The 17819-nt window shown below is 39.8% G+C and overlaps 1 protein-coding gene and 1 long non-coding RNA gene across 3 annotated transcripts in view; one reads left to right on the top strand and one right to left on the bottom strand.

Annotated features, from left to right (window-relative positions):
• RIPOR1 (RHO family interacting cell polarization regulator 1) overlaps positions 1-17819 on the bottom strand; it is a 280592-nt gene that overhangs the window by 222198 nt on the left and 40575 nt on the right. The window contains exon 1 of one of the 2 annotated variants that reach the window (XM_075188805.1): positions 8627-8754. The exons of the other annotated variant lie outside the window; for it this stretch is intronic. Within the exon in view, the coding sequence (XP_075044906.1) occupies positions 8627-8645 (19 nt within the window). The 5' untranslated portion in view covers positions 8646-8754. Of the gene's footprint in view, positions 1-8626; positions 8755-17819 lie in introns of those variants that run through there. 2 annotated transcript variants of the gene reach the window in all.
• Positions 1125-7066, top strand: LOC142104237 (uncharacterized). The gene is made up of 2 exons (XR_012679538.1): positions 1125-3041; positions 3756-7066. It is a non-coding gene; the product is annotated as an uncharacterized LOC142104237 (long non-coding RNA).

Below are 17819 nucleotides of genomic sequence, written 5' to 3'. Positions count from 1 at the left end.
TATAAACTATTGTATGCATATGACGTAGGATTCATTTATTCAGTAGCCTATAAAAACCTGTATCTTTGTATCAATAAACTAGAGAATATTCCTTGTATACAGAACTTGGTCTGTGTCAATTCTCTCCAGCTGATTGAAGCGCTTCCAGATATACTTGACACCACAGGCAGACTTGGGTCAGAATTCTAGATCTAACAACTTGGAGGTCCCACCGAGATTCGCTGTCCAGCAGGCTACAAGACAGACAACGGAGGTTTCCCAGCACATTGAACCCCAACATCCGCGGTCAGTAGATTTCTACTCGTTGGTCTTCCTAGTCTGGGTCACCTCATGTCTGTCTGAGGCACCTGACACGCGAATTTGTGAGTCTCAAGTATCATCTGATTAATATAATACAGTATTAACCCAATTTGTTTACTGTAATTGTATTGTTGATTAGATTTTTGAAAGATGATTGAATTTTGAGTGCATGTGTTTGTACCTATGTATGATGTATAAAGCATAAAAGTCACATAAGACATTGATCAAAGAAGCATGTAATGGAATAGAGGGATTTAGAGAGTTATTGTTTTGAACATTGAGTGAACATTTTAGACACCATCCCCAGAGGTATATCAAAGAAGGGAGATTCTGTAATCTGCCCAAATTGTGTAAGAGAGATTTCCAAAAGACCTTCGTCCCAGATACTGTCAAAGAAGCTATTTAGCACGGACATCCAGTACAAGGAGTCCACAGAACGGGACGTCCAGTGCAAGGACAACCCACAGAAACTAGATAAGAGTCCCGATTTGGACTCAACAGAATACTGTCAATACGAGTAATATAGATAGTAAACAAATGACAGCAGCTCCCTCATAGATATGATGCACAAAGACTTAAGGAAATGGGGGAGTAGAAGGTCTGCAGGGAATTTTTCAAGAAAGCGGGGATAGCCAAAGATATGTGTGGATGGAGAAACAAAGGTGTTGCAAGTGGTAATGTGACAAGAACAAAGGGGTATTGAGATCAAACCCCAAGAGATTGTTTGAGGTGGCACAGGAAAGTTAAGAGATCTGAAAAGTCGAAATATATGTGGATATGCTAAATGCATCGGAAGCTGAATAATGAATCAAGTAGGTTGTATATTATAAATGTATGTTTGATCCTGTGCAGCTGAATAAGTGAAATGTGCCCCTCCCTTATTCTGTGTAAATGATTTCAGTGTGTTGAGATAAGAAGCACACTGTTTTTTGTTTTTTGACAATGTATGTAAAATTAAAAAAATGTGTCCGGAGTGCTGATTGATGATAACATGTTGAAGCTAACTTGTATTTAGTGTAATGCTGGGACTTGTAGTTCCACAGCAGTAGGCTGGAAGATGTCAGTTAAGTTTTCTTTCTCTGTATGTGAGTTTTGTCTCCGTCTTACTGCGTGTGAGAGAGATCCGTGATAATTCACATTGTTTGTTCTCTGTCTTAGTGCTCTATAAGGGAGATGTTTGATTTACTTTAAATCACAATGTTTGTCTGTCTTGTCCGTTTTTTACAAGAGACATGTTTCAAGGTTGAAAAAGTTGTACATTCATTGCTTAATGATAAGCTTTTAAAAAGATACAAAAGAAGTTTTAAAATGTTTGGTCCGATTGCACGGACAAGATTGTAAATAATGTACATTATCACTATAAGTACTAGTGTCAGAATAAAGCTGGCTGGGATCCAACAAGCCGTTTCTGTATTTGAACAAAATAATTTTGTTTCTGAAGTTCAGAAATATAGCTTTCTCTTTAATGAAGTTGAGAATTGTGGGAGTGAGCTTACATGCTGTTTTTATCTGTGTTAAAATGGCGCTGATGAATGTTCTCAGAAATCAGGAGGGTTTGTTATGCCTTTAAAGAAATGTTACGAGATAAAATGTCGTCTGTGAGCGAGACTTAAGTGAATATATTTTTACTTTGAACACGAAAATCACAGAATCTAGAAATATGTGTGAATATTTGGTCACGGGAGAGAGATTTTGTTGAGAAAATGTTGAATGATTTACAGACACAATGTATTGTGTCTAACGAGAGTACTCTGATTTATGAGACAGTGCTGCTTTTAAAATGGTTGAATACTTGGAACCAAGATTCCAGATTGAATGTTTCTAAACCCGGAAATTTAATTAGTGTCATTTAAAAGGGCTGTACTAAGAGATGATAAGAAAGGAGTGGCTTTGAACACTCGCCCAGGTCTCGTCACTTTGACATTCTCTATTTGTGAAATTAGGGACTGCCCCTTTGAGGAAATCAAGGCATGGAACGCATAGCGTCACAGTTAAGCTTTTAGCAGCTGTTCACTGGTTACCTGATAACAGTATACACGCATGTTACAGTTACAGTAATTCCTAGTAAATAAATGTTAATCTCTATGCAAAAGTTTTTTTTATTCACAGGTCTCCAGCTGCAAAGACCCATTAGGCAATCCAGATTGCATTGATTTAACTTCCAATGCACCATCTTTGCACCACAACAAACATAAGTATAAACTAATGAAGGATTTAAATAACGTAAACTCTTCTGAGTAATGATTACCTTGTTTTGGAAAGAGATATTAGAGTTTATGTGCTATTCGCATAGCAAATGCATGAACTAGGTGGTTTTTCTGTATGTGCAGAAAGCAAAAGGTTTTTATTTGTATCCTCATTACAGTTTTGAGTAAATCAGTGTTTGTAAAGACATTTACTGCCCTTATTTACTGTGCTATAATTGTCATATACTGTAAATAATTCTTTTTATTGTGGGTATGGTAATGCATTGATGGGAATTCTATATTTTTACAGAAATGAAAAAGATTTAAGACTTTAAGAGCAATTGTATGTGCTCCTGCATTAGCACTTCTGGATCATAGCAAGCCATTTATACTCTCCTCTGAGCAGAACCAAATGTTTAACCAATTTTAAGCTGAAATAACTTCAGCGCCAGCACTGGCTTTGCCAGATTATGACAAGCCTTTCACATTATTTTGTTATGAAGTCAGTGCACATGTACAAGGAGTACTGACACAAATACATGGTCGCAAGCTAAGGTCACTTGCATACTACTCTGCTTTAGTGCTTGAAAAGAGTATAGATATTGTGCTAGGACACCCAGTTACCTTAACGGTATCGTACGTTGTGACAGAAACCAAGCACAAGCAAAACATTTGTTACCGGCCAGATTTACTAAGTATGAAGATATACAGCACAAAGGACATTCCCTCCTATTGTGAAATGAGTGACATATAACACTTGCCGAGCGCACTGTGTATTTTCTTCCTCCCTTTCCTTTTTTATTAGAAGAAAAAAAAAAAAAAAAAGGAAGCACAAGAGGCCCCAGAGCCTCTCATGTTCACAGATATATGTTAAGACCTTCAGACAAGGGGAATCTGAGTAAACTGTATTTTAAGTTTTTTAAAGGTCCAAGGGAGACCAGAGAGGGGAGTTCATTGATATTAGCAGGAGGAATATAGATTGCACGTTATTTTCCTTTGCTGTGCGCTGTAGATGTGTACTAGACTAGAAAGGAAAGCCAAGTTTGGAAGAACCAGACTCAGGCCCATAGTAATGTATAGATCATTATACATAATTAGAAAATTCTAATATGAAAGTTTAACCCAACCAAATAAAGAAAAGAGCAACCCATGACTACAGGGGTTTACACCCAATGCAGGAATGTGTTTGTGAGTATTGTGGCCCAACACATTATTATATACACTAATAGAACTGATGATGTGGCTTATTAACAGGTTATTTAAGCTAAGTGTTTCTCTTCCAGAAGAATTAAAGTTACCACATCTGTCTTAACCGTTGTACTGTACACTCCATCTTATGAGTGTAAACTTTGTGGAACTCAGAAACCAAGAACCTTTTCCTTGGATTCCACATGCTCCTTACTGAAGCCTATCCTAATGAAGTAGCACTGCTTACTCCCAGTAACGTTACACTTAAGCAGTGCACAATGTTGAATCCTGCTGCCTTATTGCAGCAAGTTTCAAAAGATGGGAGAAGTACCTGTATATATTGGGGTTACCCTAGGGATTTGGGGGAATTCCATTCCAGCTTGAACAGAAAGAAAGGAAAAAAAAAATGCAAACAAAATTTTTCTGAACATGATTGCATAGAACTAATGAAACAAGAATCTCTGGTTTTATCTCACATTAAAGATAAACCATTACCAGATGCAGACATCACTCTTTTTGTAGATGGTTCACACTATCACATAGATCCTGTCCCGTATACAGGGTGTGCTGTAACCACACACACAGAAATAGTGATTCAACAGACTCTACCGAGTCACATGTCAGCACAAGAAGCTGAACTAAAGGCCCTGACACTTGCATGCATATATGCAAAAGGACAAAGAGTAAATATTTACACTGATTCAAGTTATGCATTTGTAATTGCGCATGATTATGGCCCTGTATGGAAAAGTAGGGACCTTATGGGTTCAGCAAGCAAACCAGTCAATATGATGAACATACCAGGGCATTGTTCACTGCATTCCAGCTGTCCTCCAAACAGTGATGAAGATGAAGACACACACAGAGATACTACCCCCGAAGCTAAGTGAAATAGACCAGGCCGCACGAGAAGCCGCCATAGCCCCAGTACCCCAAGGGGAGTCTATTTACATGGTGACCCCCTGACCCCTGTTTGACCAGAGCACACTCCAACTTATGGAAAGACAAGCAACAGAAAATAAGAAAAAGACTTGGGCAATACATGGAGCACTAGAAGTGCAAGGAGTGGTGTAAAGGTCAGCGTTTGTGTCTGCCAAAAGTAGTTTATCCCATTATGGCCAATATAGCACACGAGAAAGTGCATCTGGGAAAAGATGCTATGGTTGTACTCACTAGCAGCTTATGGATAGTACCAGGGTTCGCCCAAGCAGCACAGTCGTTAGTGGCAGAATGCCTAGTCTGTGCACAAAGTAACCCGAGTAAGTCTGTCCTATGGAAAAGCACACCCCAGACATAATATCCCTATAAGAGGATACAGATAGACTTTATAACTTCCCAAATGCTCGGGCTTTGAGAATGTGCTTGTCTGTGTCAACTTCTTTAGTCACTGGCTGGAGACATGGCTGTATAGAAAAGCAAATGCTAAAGCATTAGCCAAGAAAATTGCGAATGAGGTAATCTGATGATATGGTGTACCAGAGGTCATTGTAAGTGACAGAGGGATACACTTTACGGGGCAAGGATTCCAGAAACTATCACACCCCCTACAGATCCCAAAGTTCAGGATGTATGGAGCGCCTTAATGGTACACTGAAATTGAAAATGCAGAAAATAATGGCTGAAACAGGTCTGCCATGGATCTCATGTTTACCTGCACTCAGTAAAAAATACTGCTAGGAAAGACACAGGTTTAACACCATATGAGATATTGTTTGGCACAGCAAACAGAACAGGCTGTTATTTTCCATAGCAACTACACCATGTATATAGTGATTTGTTGAATTATGTTGCCTTATTATAGAAACAACTAACTGAAATACATGGTCAAATATTCTCCTCCATTGCAAACCCTAATTTTGATACAGGTACCCATAAACTGCACCCTGGGGGGCTGGGTGGTCGTGAGAAAGCACATCAGGAGAAGTCTTGAACCCAGATACAAGGGTCCTTATCAAGTCCTGTTGACGACTCCCATGGCAGTGAAAGTACAGGAAAGAGACACCTGGATTCACGCATAACACTGCAAAGTCTTCAAATCAGGGGAGTCTTGTTCTGATAAATAGAAATGACTGTCTCATTGTATTGATATGTCTTGCCAGAATAATTGTGACTGAAGTAGGGATTAAGGCCTCCCTAACCCAGTATGAAACAGACAGTTAAGTGACATATTGCCTATGCCACTGTGAGAAACATATGGGAAGGAGTGCTCAACAATTTGCACTCATAGTAGAGTAAACTCTGAAAATGTCTTTGTGCAGATGCATAACCTCATTGGTAAAGTTGTCAGTAATGATTCATGTTGGATATTGGAAATATTGGCATTAGTAGCAAATGGTTTTGCAATCCTGTTGATCGTATAGGTGATAATGAAACTAAATATATGGCTGATTAAGAAGTTACTGACACTTGATTGTTGTCTCTCCAAAAAGGGAACCACTGAAAATCCCGAACCTCTGATGATCACAGAAATTACTTCTGAAACCTGACCAGACTATGAGTGTCATGAATTATTTGGACTAGCAAAGCCAAAGAACTGCAGAGTTTGCAACAAGAAACTACTAAAGATTGAACAAAGGACATGCAAGGCCTGCAGAACTACTATAGACTCATTAACTACCTACTAAGAAACCATCTTTTAAGAAACCATCTTTTAAGAAACCATCTTCTAAGAAACCATCTTTTCTAGACATGGACATTTGCCAAAATGCATCTCCTCATAAATCAAGTTAGGACAGGGAGGATCACAGGCTTATTAGTGGGGGATGAGTTGACAGATTCCTAAGGGGACCAACTCTATGCATGTGGCCTCCTACATGTGTATAAGTACCTGCTTATTAAGAATGTGGTTCTATAGATAGGATTAGGTAGGTAGGAGGAGAAAGGGTCGAAAATTGAATAAAAGATGGGAAATGTTAAATATGATTTTTTGTTAAGGCCTCATAAGGCCTTTGTTCAGCCATTTTATTGTAACTTGTATAGAAATATTATTTGCTAGAAGAGATTATTCATTTTTCTGTTAACTTGCAGTTTTGCAATATGTGAGCCTATGGCCTTGAAGTTGAACTAATAGGGAACACCTGAAGAATGTAACCAGTTATGAAAACAATAATGAGCTTCATATCCAGCTGGTAGTATGGGAACTGTATCCATGGTGTTGCACATAGCATATCTCCAACTCCCCTTGAGATAAGAAATAATAGGCTCATCTGTCCTTAGAAGGGGGAGAAAAGTAAACACCTCAAGAATACGTGAGAAAGTTAATCAGTAGCGCTTCTCATAAACTAGTGGTATAAACTATTGTATGCATATGACGTAGGATTCATTTATTCAGTAGCCTATAAAAACCTGTATCTTTGTATCAATAAACTAGAGAATATTCCTTGTATACAGAACTTGGTCTGTGTCAATTCTCTCCAGCTGATTGAAGCGCTTCCAGATATACTTGACACCACAGGCAGACTTGGGTCAGAATTCTAGATCTAACACTTACGCATCATTTTACAGTAGGGGGCAGGGCCAAAATGACAGGATTCTCATAGAATCGCATCATGGCGGCTCTAATGCTGCCCACTTCACTAGGAAGCAGGCATTTTCTGTACAGAGGGGGTATGTTTTTTAAACAGAGGGTTGTTTAATAAGCTTGTGGTAGTTTGATTAAGTATGTTTTAAGTGTCCAGGAGGTGTAGTGTGCTTTACTGTACAATCATGTGGTTTTCTGTAGTAAAACTGATGTGTAGACTAAAGATGAGAGGAGGAAATAATGTCATACTTGCCAACTCCCCCGGAATGTCCGGGAGACTCCCGCATTTTGGGTGAGTCTCCCGGACGAGTATGGCAAAATCCCGCATTTACAGAAATAGGGCCAAAATACCGTGATTCTCCGGGAGCTTCAGTGGGGGAGGTGGGCGCACAGAGCCCCAAAATCACGCCCCGTGACGCAATCACGTCATTTTACAGTGGGGAGCGGGTCCAAAATGACGTGATTTTGGAGCCCCGACCCCCACACGCTCACCTCCCCCACTGAAGCTCCCGGAAAGCAATGTGAGAAAGTCGGCAAGTATGAATAATGTAGGATTAGAGTGGGCATGAGGTTGTTTTAATGTGCACAGGGCTCTGTGGGGGGCATGGGGCTGTGGTAGCCATGAAACAGTTATGCTGGTCATTGGGTTGTATGTGGGAGAATGAGGTTCTTATGCTGGGCTTACTACAGCGTATGGCTGGCATTAAATACAGTTACACTCAACAGCCATGCACTAGTCTGTTACATGAGGCACACACAATACACCATTTTTCAGCCTAACTGTCCAGCCTACCAGGATACCCTCTGTAAATATATCTTTTCTCCAGAGTGTAGTATCCTGCTGCTACAAAGAAAACAAAACAGGTTTTAGTCTGAAGGTTACTGGAGCAGACGTTACCTAAACTAGTTACCTATGAACTGTGCTACCATCAGTAAACAAGCTCTGATGCAGATTTCATGACATGAACAGTCCTCCCTTATTAACAGAATATGACATTTATACATCCTCCCTACTATGCCATACATAACATCGACGATCAGTGCAGAACAATATATTAGGGACCTGATACAGAGGTTTACAGCCCCACAGGAAAACACACTTCGATAATTTTCACTTAACGGTCACACTTTCCAGTATACCTCCAAAGCATTGCAATAGTTAAAAAAATGTAAGGGAAGCATACAAATAAATACAGTTAAAAGTACTGCTAAGAGGAAATGTCGCTGTGGTACACATATACAGTGACAACATATTATATATATAAATTGCATGTTCATTTTGACAGTTATACAAAAAAAAAAAAAAAAGTAGAGGAGTCTCTCAGTTTTCCAAATTACATTCTGTGATGTTATAAGCTATACAAGGTTATATTATATGTCTTTCTTTCTCCATCTATATCTCAATATAAAGTTTGAGGTGGGTGAAGGTTACCTTGAAGACCGATGTTCATTTCCTTGCTTTCAGAACAAAACCGATATCCTTGATACCCCCATTTGCCACAGTGAACTGTGTGGCTTAATATGCTTCTTGATCATAGACATTAAGAAGGGTTGGGGAGTCAGGTCCAGCAAGTCCAAGACAGGAAAGGGCCAGGCAAGTATCCTCCCAAAACTTCCCCTGCCAAAACTAACTGACATCACCGTTTTCATGATGAGTCAAACCTGAAGTCTAACATAAACAATAACAGTCAGTCAGGCTGTCCCTTTGACACTTAGGTACTTCCTTTGCTCAGATACAGAAGACTATATTAAATGTTTACGAGAGAACATAATTTGTGTTTGATACATTCTACGAACAATGTTTTTTAAAATGTGCATGGTTTACTGTTAACAATATGTAAAACAGAAACAAAACCCCCCACAAACAAGTATAACCTTGTGCATAATTATATATTATAATATATACACAGATCAACCACAACATTAAAACCCATCTGTATTTTATTGGTTTTTTTATCTATTGTCTAACTGTGAATTCTGTTGCGCCATATTAATAAAGTAAGAGGACGATGATGATGCTATATTATACATACATACATACATACATACACACACACACACTGCCCTGGTTGTCCGTCCTTGGTCCGCTTTTGGTAGTTACTAACCACTGCATACCGGGAATACCCCTGATCCAGTCATCTAGACATCACAATTTGGACTTTGTCAATGTCGCTCAAATCCTTACGCTTGACCATTTTTTTCTGCTTCCAACATATCCACTTCAAGAACTGTTTACATGCTACCTAATATATCTCTCCCCTTGTCAGGTTCCAATGTAACGAGATAACAAATGCTATTCACTTCACTTGTCAGTGGTTTTAATGTTGTGGCTGATTTATTATTATTATTATTATTATTATTAATATTATTATTATCCTTTATTTGTTAGGCGCCACAAGAGTTCCGCAGCGCCGTACAATGCACAAACAATAGACAGTACAGGGTAAAATATTACTGAGCAGTAAACAAAAATACCAAAACTTCGGAAGCTCCAAGCAGGCTAATGCAGAAAAGACGGAGCAGAAGAGTAGGTAAGGACACAGGAGGGAAGAGGGCCCTGCTCAAATGAGCTTACATCCTAAGGGAGGGTGAACAAAACTCAGGTACAAAAGGGGGCCAGTTGATGTAAAGGAGAGAAGAGGGGACGGGAGGAGGGATGGGAGAGCGCGTTTGGTGGAAGGATAGTAGGCTTTGAGGAACAGGTGGGTTTTTAGTGCCCGTTTGAAGGAGCTTAGAGTGGGAGAGAGACGGACGGAACGAGGGAGGTCATTCCAGTGAAGGGGGGCTGCTCGGGAGAAGTCTTGGATTCTGGAATTGGGAGGAGGTGATTAGAGTGGAGGAGAGACGACGGTCATTGGCCGAGCGCAGGAAGCGGGCAGGAGTGTGAATGGAGAGAAGGGGATGGGGAGCCAGTGTAGGGCAAGGCAGAGAGGGGAAGCAGAGGATTCCCCACTTCTACCAAACATCAAAATAAACTGGCCCGTCAAATTATCTTTGCTGCCACATGCCAAATTGCCACCGACTGGAAAAATTATGATGATGGGTGATATATATATATATATATATATATATATATAACACACACATTTTATTTTACATGGACAGTATAGCTCTTTTTATACTGTTTCACACACATAACTTGGCAGGAGGTAATCTAGTATCCTGCCCCTAACCAATCCAGGCTGATTCAAGCACATGAATCAGCCTGGAGGGGTTTCACACCCCCCCCTCCCCTCCTCCCCCCCTGTTCACAAGCTGCCTGGGAGAGGAGGGCTCAGCTTCCTCTTCACCCCTGGTGTCGCTATGTCTAGTGCAGGAGATTTATCTTTAAATTTCATGCCTAAAAATACTTCCCTGCCTTATTAAATACAAATAAACTCCTCCAGTGCCAGGTATTAATCCTCCCAACACCAGAGCATATTTCAAGATGGTCTCCACACACGTCTGGCGTTCAGAAAAGGGACCAGCCACAGTGATGCTTTAAATTATTTTTGTTAGATTTTAATTAACAATGGCATGCAATATTTGTTCTTCTAAAAGGAGTTTATGGTATATAATAGCCTTAAGCCCGGATAAAATAGCATAGCATTTGATCATGTTAGGACTGACCAGAATGGGAATACTTTGGAATGAGTTGGTCAGCTTAACATATATTGCAATATGTGGAACTAACATTCCCTGTTTTTAATATAGAACAGTACTTGGTACAGCATTAATTATGTGTTTGGAGAGTGCAGAGTATCCCTGTTTTCTTGTCTATACAATGTGGGCAACCCCCTCTTGCACCCCATTCTGTACATGGTGAGTGCAGAGGATCTATGTCTATTTTTGTTTATATAATGTAAGTCCCATGACTCTTGCACCCCATTCTTTACATTAATTAATTCCAACTTGGTACAGCATTAATTATGTGTTTGGAGAGTGCAGAGTATCCCTGTTTTTATATATTTATATATACATATGCACACACACACTCACACACATATTGCCACATGCCCCTGTATTCATAACCTAGAAAAGCTACACATTTTCTAATTAGGCAAACAAATTATCAATTTGTCTACAATACAGTGCAAATGCCAATACGCTTATCTCGTGACCCCTGCCCGAATTTCTCTAAGAACACAAGAACAATATTACCCTGAAGGTTTTATGCACCTTTATGCCGTATAAGAATCACCTGTATTATATTACAGCTATGCAGACAACAGCAATTGAGCCATATTGTAAATTCTAAACTATTTTTTGTGCCATGACACTAATCAATAAATGTAAATGTGACAGGATGGACCACCGCCTATGCCACCATGTCTGCTGTTGCTGGGAACCGGCTGGGCTTACTTTGTCACCGTTCCCTTTCGTTATCCCAAATGTGCCCTCTTGCCCCAGTAGGATGAATGCTGCCACCACTGGACTCCTTACCGGCATCCAGTACCGGGTTTTTTCTGGGGAACGGACGCTGCTAATGTATCCCTTGCTGGTGTACCTGGGCTGGTACTCCGGACCTCTTCCAATTGATCAGGGTTGCTGTAGATGGATCCCCCTGGCCTATCAAACTGGCCAAAACTGCTGGGTAGCGGGCAGAGTGGTGGTATCGGAAAAGCTGGGTCCAAACCTCAGTAACAGCCGGGAATGGATTAGCTTTTCGGGTCTAATCTGTAGGTCACAGGAATAGAGAAGTTTCCAAGCAGGTCTTTGAAGCAAGTGTTGTTTATTTGCTCACACTGGTTGAAGGTACCAGGAGCAGGTGAGATGAAGAAAGAAATAACAATTTTCAATACAAGACAGGGCTTTTTATACCAATTTGAACACCTTCTCACAGGCTGTTTTTATATTCAGGATGCAATTTGTTTACCCAAACATGGATTTACATGCAATGCAAGGCTATCAATATTTACACTTCTCGGTAATGTGCTAAAACTTGATGCTTGCATTATCCGAGATCCAGTAACACCAGACAGCGGCCCCATACTGGATATACTGGCTAAACAGGTATTTGTCACTTCACATAAAGACTTAACATTTCCTGCTATCAGCAAACAGACTTCCTCTAGCACAGATACAAACCCAAAAAAATGACACCTGCATACAAAGCACATCCCAATGCAACACGATAAGTGTATTTCAAATTATACATTGGTGCCTGCACCTCTGATTGAAATACATTTCTACGATAAATTATCTCTACATGATCCAGCCACAAATAAGTTATTTATCAGTGATCCAGTTACACTCCTCCCCCCCTTGTCCATGCGGGCAAAATACGTGCCATGTCCCAATGAATTGGTTCCTGGTCCCTCAGTCTCTTAGAGTTTTTATATATATATATAATATTTTTTTTCAAATCAAATCGATATTACAAGACGTTTGTGTGCCGCATGGTGGCTTGGTGATTATTATTCTTCCTCACAGCACAAACCTTCCAACCTTGGCGCTACCAATGTAGGTGTTACATTTTGCTTTTGTTTTGTTTTTTAGGACAGTCCTCTTTTAGCTACTTATAATCTTACATTTACAATATTTATTTTAACATAATGTAAACTTAGAATATAAGAGTAAGTTGGGATAAGTTCCAATAACAGTATTGGGGAACACGAAATACTTCAAAGGTGCAGCCGTCCAAATTTCAAAAGGGACACACATTATCCTTAATCAGTAATGCCAAAACAGCTCAAAATCCATGCCCAGGGTGGACTTAAAATAGAAAAAGTCACCTTCCTATTTAAAATCAGACTTGCTGAACTGTGGACAGAGTCTGAAGTATTTGATTTTACAGATATATCATATAAAGCAGTTGAGTTAACTTTTTTTTTTTTTTTAAAGCAGGCCCAGCAATTGACCCGGCTCTAGTAGCATTAATGGATAAAAATGTGAAAACAGAAACTAACTGATTCAATCTACAGCTAGAGCCATCATAGTAATAGGCCAAACCTTTAATTATGTAACTAGTATCCACCACACATCAGCAGGCTTATTTGCCTTAGCCCATAATGCGGTCAATTAACCCAATCTTGAAAAAAACAAATTAGGACCGAAATTCCTACAGGAGGTTGAGCCCATTATAAGGCCAGAAAATATTTCTGAGACATCAAAAGCAATAATGGATACATAATGCCCTTTCCATACCAGAGGTATATGGAACTGCACCAGGCTTTTAAATAAGGACATAAAAAGATCCAACCTGGCAAAATCTTCCATAGTTCGAAAGGAAAACTTGCTAAAAAACATCCTGCTGAAAACAGCCCCTTGGAACCTCCAATAAATATGGTAGGTGTTATGAATACCAGCACCAGTGTCAGGGATTTTTGCTATGTCTCTCATTGTAATAAAGTACAAGTGGATATTAAGAGCGGACAAAACAGGGGTATGAACATACATACATACTTGTTACTGCTCAACAGCGGTGTGCTGGGGGATTTTTCTCTGCACTTGCTTCTTTCAGGATAACCCCCACAAGCACCTGCTGTTAGCCTATAAATTGATTGAGCAACTTTCTTTTCTGTTTTGTAGAATTTATTTCTGCTCAGATAAATTGTTTTAAAAATGTAACAAGTGAACACAGTGGGGAATTAAGGTAAGTACATCAAAAAGCCCACACAGATGTTTCTAGACAGCCAAAGTAGTATACATAACCCAATCCATTCCTGACATCTGTCTAAAGTGAGGGGTAGGGGATATTCGTATGCAAAAGACTACTATTGAGAGTTGGCAAGATAGTACTGTCAGCAAACCTGGACACCCTGCCTCCAAAAAAGTGACAATTCCAGGTGAAATACGAGTACAGTGACAACAAAGTAAAGTGCATTAGCATAGAAATAAATCTCCAGACAGTTCCAAAGCTTACAAGCTGCCTATTTGTGTATATTAGGATAATATAGACTATTTTCTTCATATTTCTTGATTTTGGTAAATCTTGGTGCCCATTTAAGATCAGGGACAAAAAATTTATAAGGAGTGTTAATTATAAATAACTGAGGTAGAGGGAACCTACAGTAATGATGCATATTTCAAAATGAGCCTTACGGATGTGTGGTGGTCGAGTATTGATGGGAATCCTTCCCTTACCTTGTCCTCCAGACACGAGTCAGGTTCTTTTCTGTTCGGATATCCGGTGGTCAGGAGATAAATACTTCAATGAAAGGGACAAGGATTGGTCAAACAACTTGGTTTTATTGAGAATGCGGTAAGGATAGTTTCGGTAAGACACCGCGCCACTGACCCCTTCAGCTCAATAGTATGACAAAATAATGCGTCTGATCAGCATAGAGCACAATAACATTTAACATACACATTGTCTAATAAGGCACACTGGTAATCACAGTTACTACTTTTAAGTTAGCAATATCTGACTGGTGATGATGCAAGAACCATCAGTAATAACCCATCAAGACTCTTACGGTTACTACCGCGCCCACTAGAAGGCTTCTTCTTATTCAGGTGTTTGGGGTACCGTGCTATTCCCTATGGGTCAGGCGCCCCACTTTTAGCATCCACTGCTGAGTTAACTTGAATTGCAGCGGTACCACCAACACTGAATGTCACACCTTCAATATTAATAAATCAATTCTTAGGTAAATCACATAACATTAACATCATCTAAAACATTTGGTGCCCCATTATCATCCCCGGTAACGTTACCATATTTTCCACTCAGTCCTGAGCTGACCTGTGCACAGGAATTTGGTAGTGTTCCAATGTCCTGCAGAGGTTTCCATCAAGGGTTAAGTATTATAGTTGAAAGCAGGGCTGTTGCTCATTTCAGCCACAAGATGGCGCTGTTCTCTCAACAGTCAATGAATCTCTATCAGCACATGTGCTCTGCAACAGGATATAGCTGAAACGACCGTCTTAATTGTTCCCTGCAGCCTGTGTAAAGGTATGATCTGGGGGAAAAGCTCTCACTATCCTTCCTTGTACAAGAATGCAATGTCAGTTTTGGATATATTCTCTCATCACTCTTCCCTCTGACACTGGGGTGTGTGCAGTACACTGCAGGCTAGGGTTTTACCTTGAGACGGTTCTGCAGTTAGTGGAGACTGTCTTTGGCGCCCCGCTGCGTGTCCCCAGCTGTTCTCCGTCTGCTTTGCTGGCAATATCACAGTTCTGGCAGCAGCTTATCTTCTCTCTGCACATCCTCCCCCTTGTTCCTTCTACCATGCTGCTCTCTCTTACTCCTCCTTCCTGCACATCCTCTTCCTGTTACTCCCCCAGCCAATCAGGGCCTTCATCCTCCTCCTGTCAATCACTCCTGGGCACAAGTTTTCAGGAGCACAATTAACCCATTGTAGCCCTGCATTTTAAAAGCGTTTATGCACTCCTCTGTGCTGTTCAACAGGGCTTTGGGGTACCACAGATGTCACAACAATGTCATTTGAAATATAATTATGCAGAATGATCTGTTTGTTAAAAAGGAAATCAGGTCTCTGGGAGGTATAAGAGGAAAAATATGGAAGGGAAAAGATTGGTTTTTTAAACAAACTATGATCCACACCAAGAAGGGGGTTTCCTCTCCATATTAGCATATACCCAATCCATCCGAGAGATTTGATCTTTGCAAATGATCAGCTCTGTGGCCTAATCTAATTGAAGAGTGATAATCTTATTCTTCTTTGTCCCAGGCATATATATATATATATATATATAATCTCTATTTCACGCATACACACACACCTGTTGCATAGAAGAGTTAAGTGGAAAATGACTAGCAGGTATTACAGTGTATGATTCATGGATGGAACAGGATCCAAAACGCAAACACTACATCTGGCCTCATATCCTGGTCTATTATTCATTGTATTTAGGGCTCACAAAAGAAAAAACTGCCCTCTCCTGGTAGCCAAGCCAAAAATTACAAAGAAAAATAGTGATCGCAGATGTCAAATCTAAAACAGGAATCATAGGTTCTGCAGATTTGTACATCCACTACTATTATAAACTAAAAATCAAAATAATGCAGAAATGCTAGTCCACAAAAGTTCACTGCAAAATGCAACTAGAGTGCCACCTAGAGGTAATATGAATACATTGCATGCTATTTAAGCAATATAGAAGACAGACAGCAAAATCAGACATGGATATAATTAAAATTTGTTAAGGCGTTCCACAAATTAAACAAAAATAACAAATGACTAACAGTTACCATTTTTGGTCACAATGAGGTTTTATTAGCTTGAAACATAAAACTGATATACTAACATAATATTCAGACATATCTATGTAGATTGTAACTAAATAGCCTAATACTAATACAAGGAACCTGTACTGAAACAAATTGTAAGCAGAAAAGTCCTAAAATGTTTCATACAAGATGGCTATAAAGTCACCATTGATACTTGTGTAATGGTGCTATACCATTATACCATAAACTTTTTATGAAATTGTGGTAGCGTTCAGAGATTATAGATTAAATTGAGTGTCGCTGAAATCAAACAGCAGAGTGTGCTGTTTTAGCATGGCTAGGGTGCTTGTCTGACAATATTTAGAGAAGTCAGTTGTATTTCCCCCCAACTCTGTGATCTCTGAATATTATTTTTTTTTAAAAAAAGACAAATAAAATACCACACACACACTCTACTAAATAGGATTATTGGGAAAACAAATTATTTTTCTGATTATTAGAACTAAACAGATAAGCTAAACCACTGGAAGTGTAACATTTTATCTAGTTAGAGGGACTAGATCAAATTGTGGCCAAATCAGATCACCACAAGAGTTCATGTGGTGATGTGGCACCAAATGGGTTAATATACAGCCCTATGGGGGAGAATTCAATCGGGCACGTTACTGTCAAAAGTAACGCGGCTCGTGCATCATTACCGATATTATGCATACTTATCAACTTTCTGAAGTTGGCTTCCGGGAGAGGTGGGCGTGAGGGGGACGGGGCTCCAAAATTGAATTGCGGAATTTGGGACCCGAAGCGTGAGATTTCCACACTCTCCCGGGAGTCCGTGAGACTCACCTGAAATGTGGGAGTATCCCGGACATTCCTGGAGAGTTGGTAAGTATGATATTATGGTAATAGTGCGCATAATTACCGTCAATACGGTAATTTCAACGCTGTCTTTTTGCTTGCGGCTCCCTGAGCCGCAGACAGAGATCTGTGTTAAAATTACCGTATTAAAAGGTAATACACTTAGCGCTGCTTTATTCTGGGGGGAATTGCATTCCCCCTAGGAATCTAATGCAGTGGTTGAGGTGGGCTGGTATATGGTGGGGTATGTATTGATGTGTGTACCCAGACTGAATAAAATATGCAAAATGTTTCTAGGATGCATGGCTACTTAACAAGTATGTGTAAGTTTAATTCCAATTTACCACCTTCTTTATGGTCCAATTGCGCATTTCATACTTGAATGGGGAAAATCTTAAAGTGTATTACATGCCCAACCCCATATCATATTGGAGGTAATGCTGCACTGATATAAAAAGTAGAAAATTATCTATTATTGCACATAACCTTAACTGACCCCACCTCAATGATTTTATAATCGCCTCTGCGGCTGGAAGCAGTAGCCTGGTGGAGGAAATGTGTTTGTGTAAGAAAGGAGGAAAGGAAATCCTAAATTAAGTTAATCCTTTTCATCTCAGAAGTGACAAAAACCTGCTTTGGCCGTTACCTGTTA

This window comes from Mixophyes fleayi, chromosome 10 (assembly GCF_038048845.1).
Source record: "Mixophyes fleayi isolate aMixFle1 chromosome 10, aMixFle1.hap1, whole genome shotgun sequence".
Classification (NCBI taxonomy): Eukaryota; Metazoa; Chordata; class Amphibia; order Anura; family Limnodynastidae; genus Mixophyes; species Mixophyes fleayi.
Note: the sequence above shows the minus strand (reverse complement) of the source record. Positions and strands in the feature narration are given on the sequence as shown.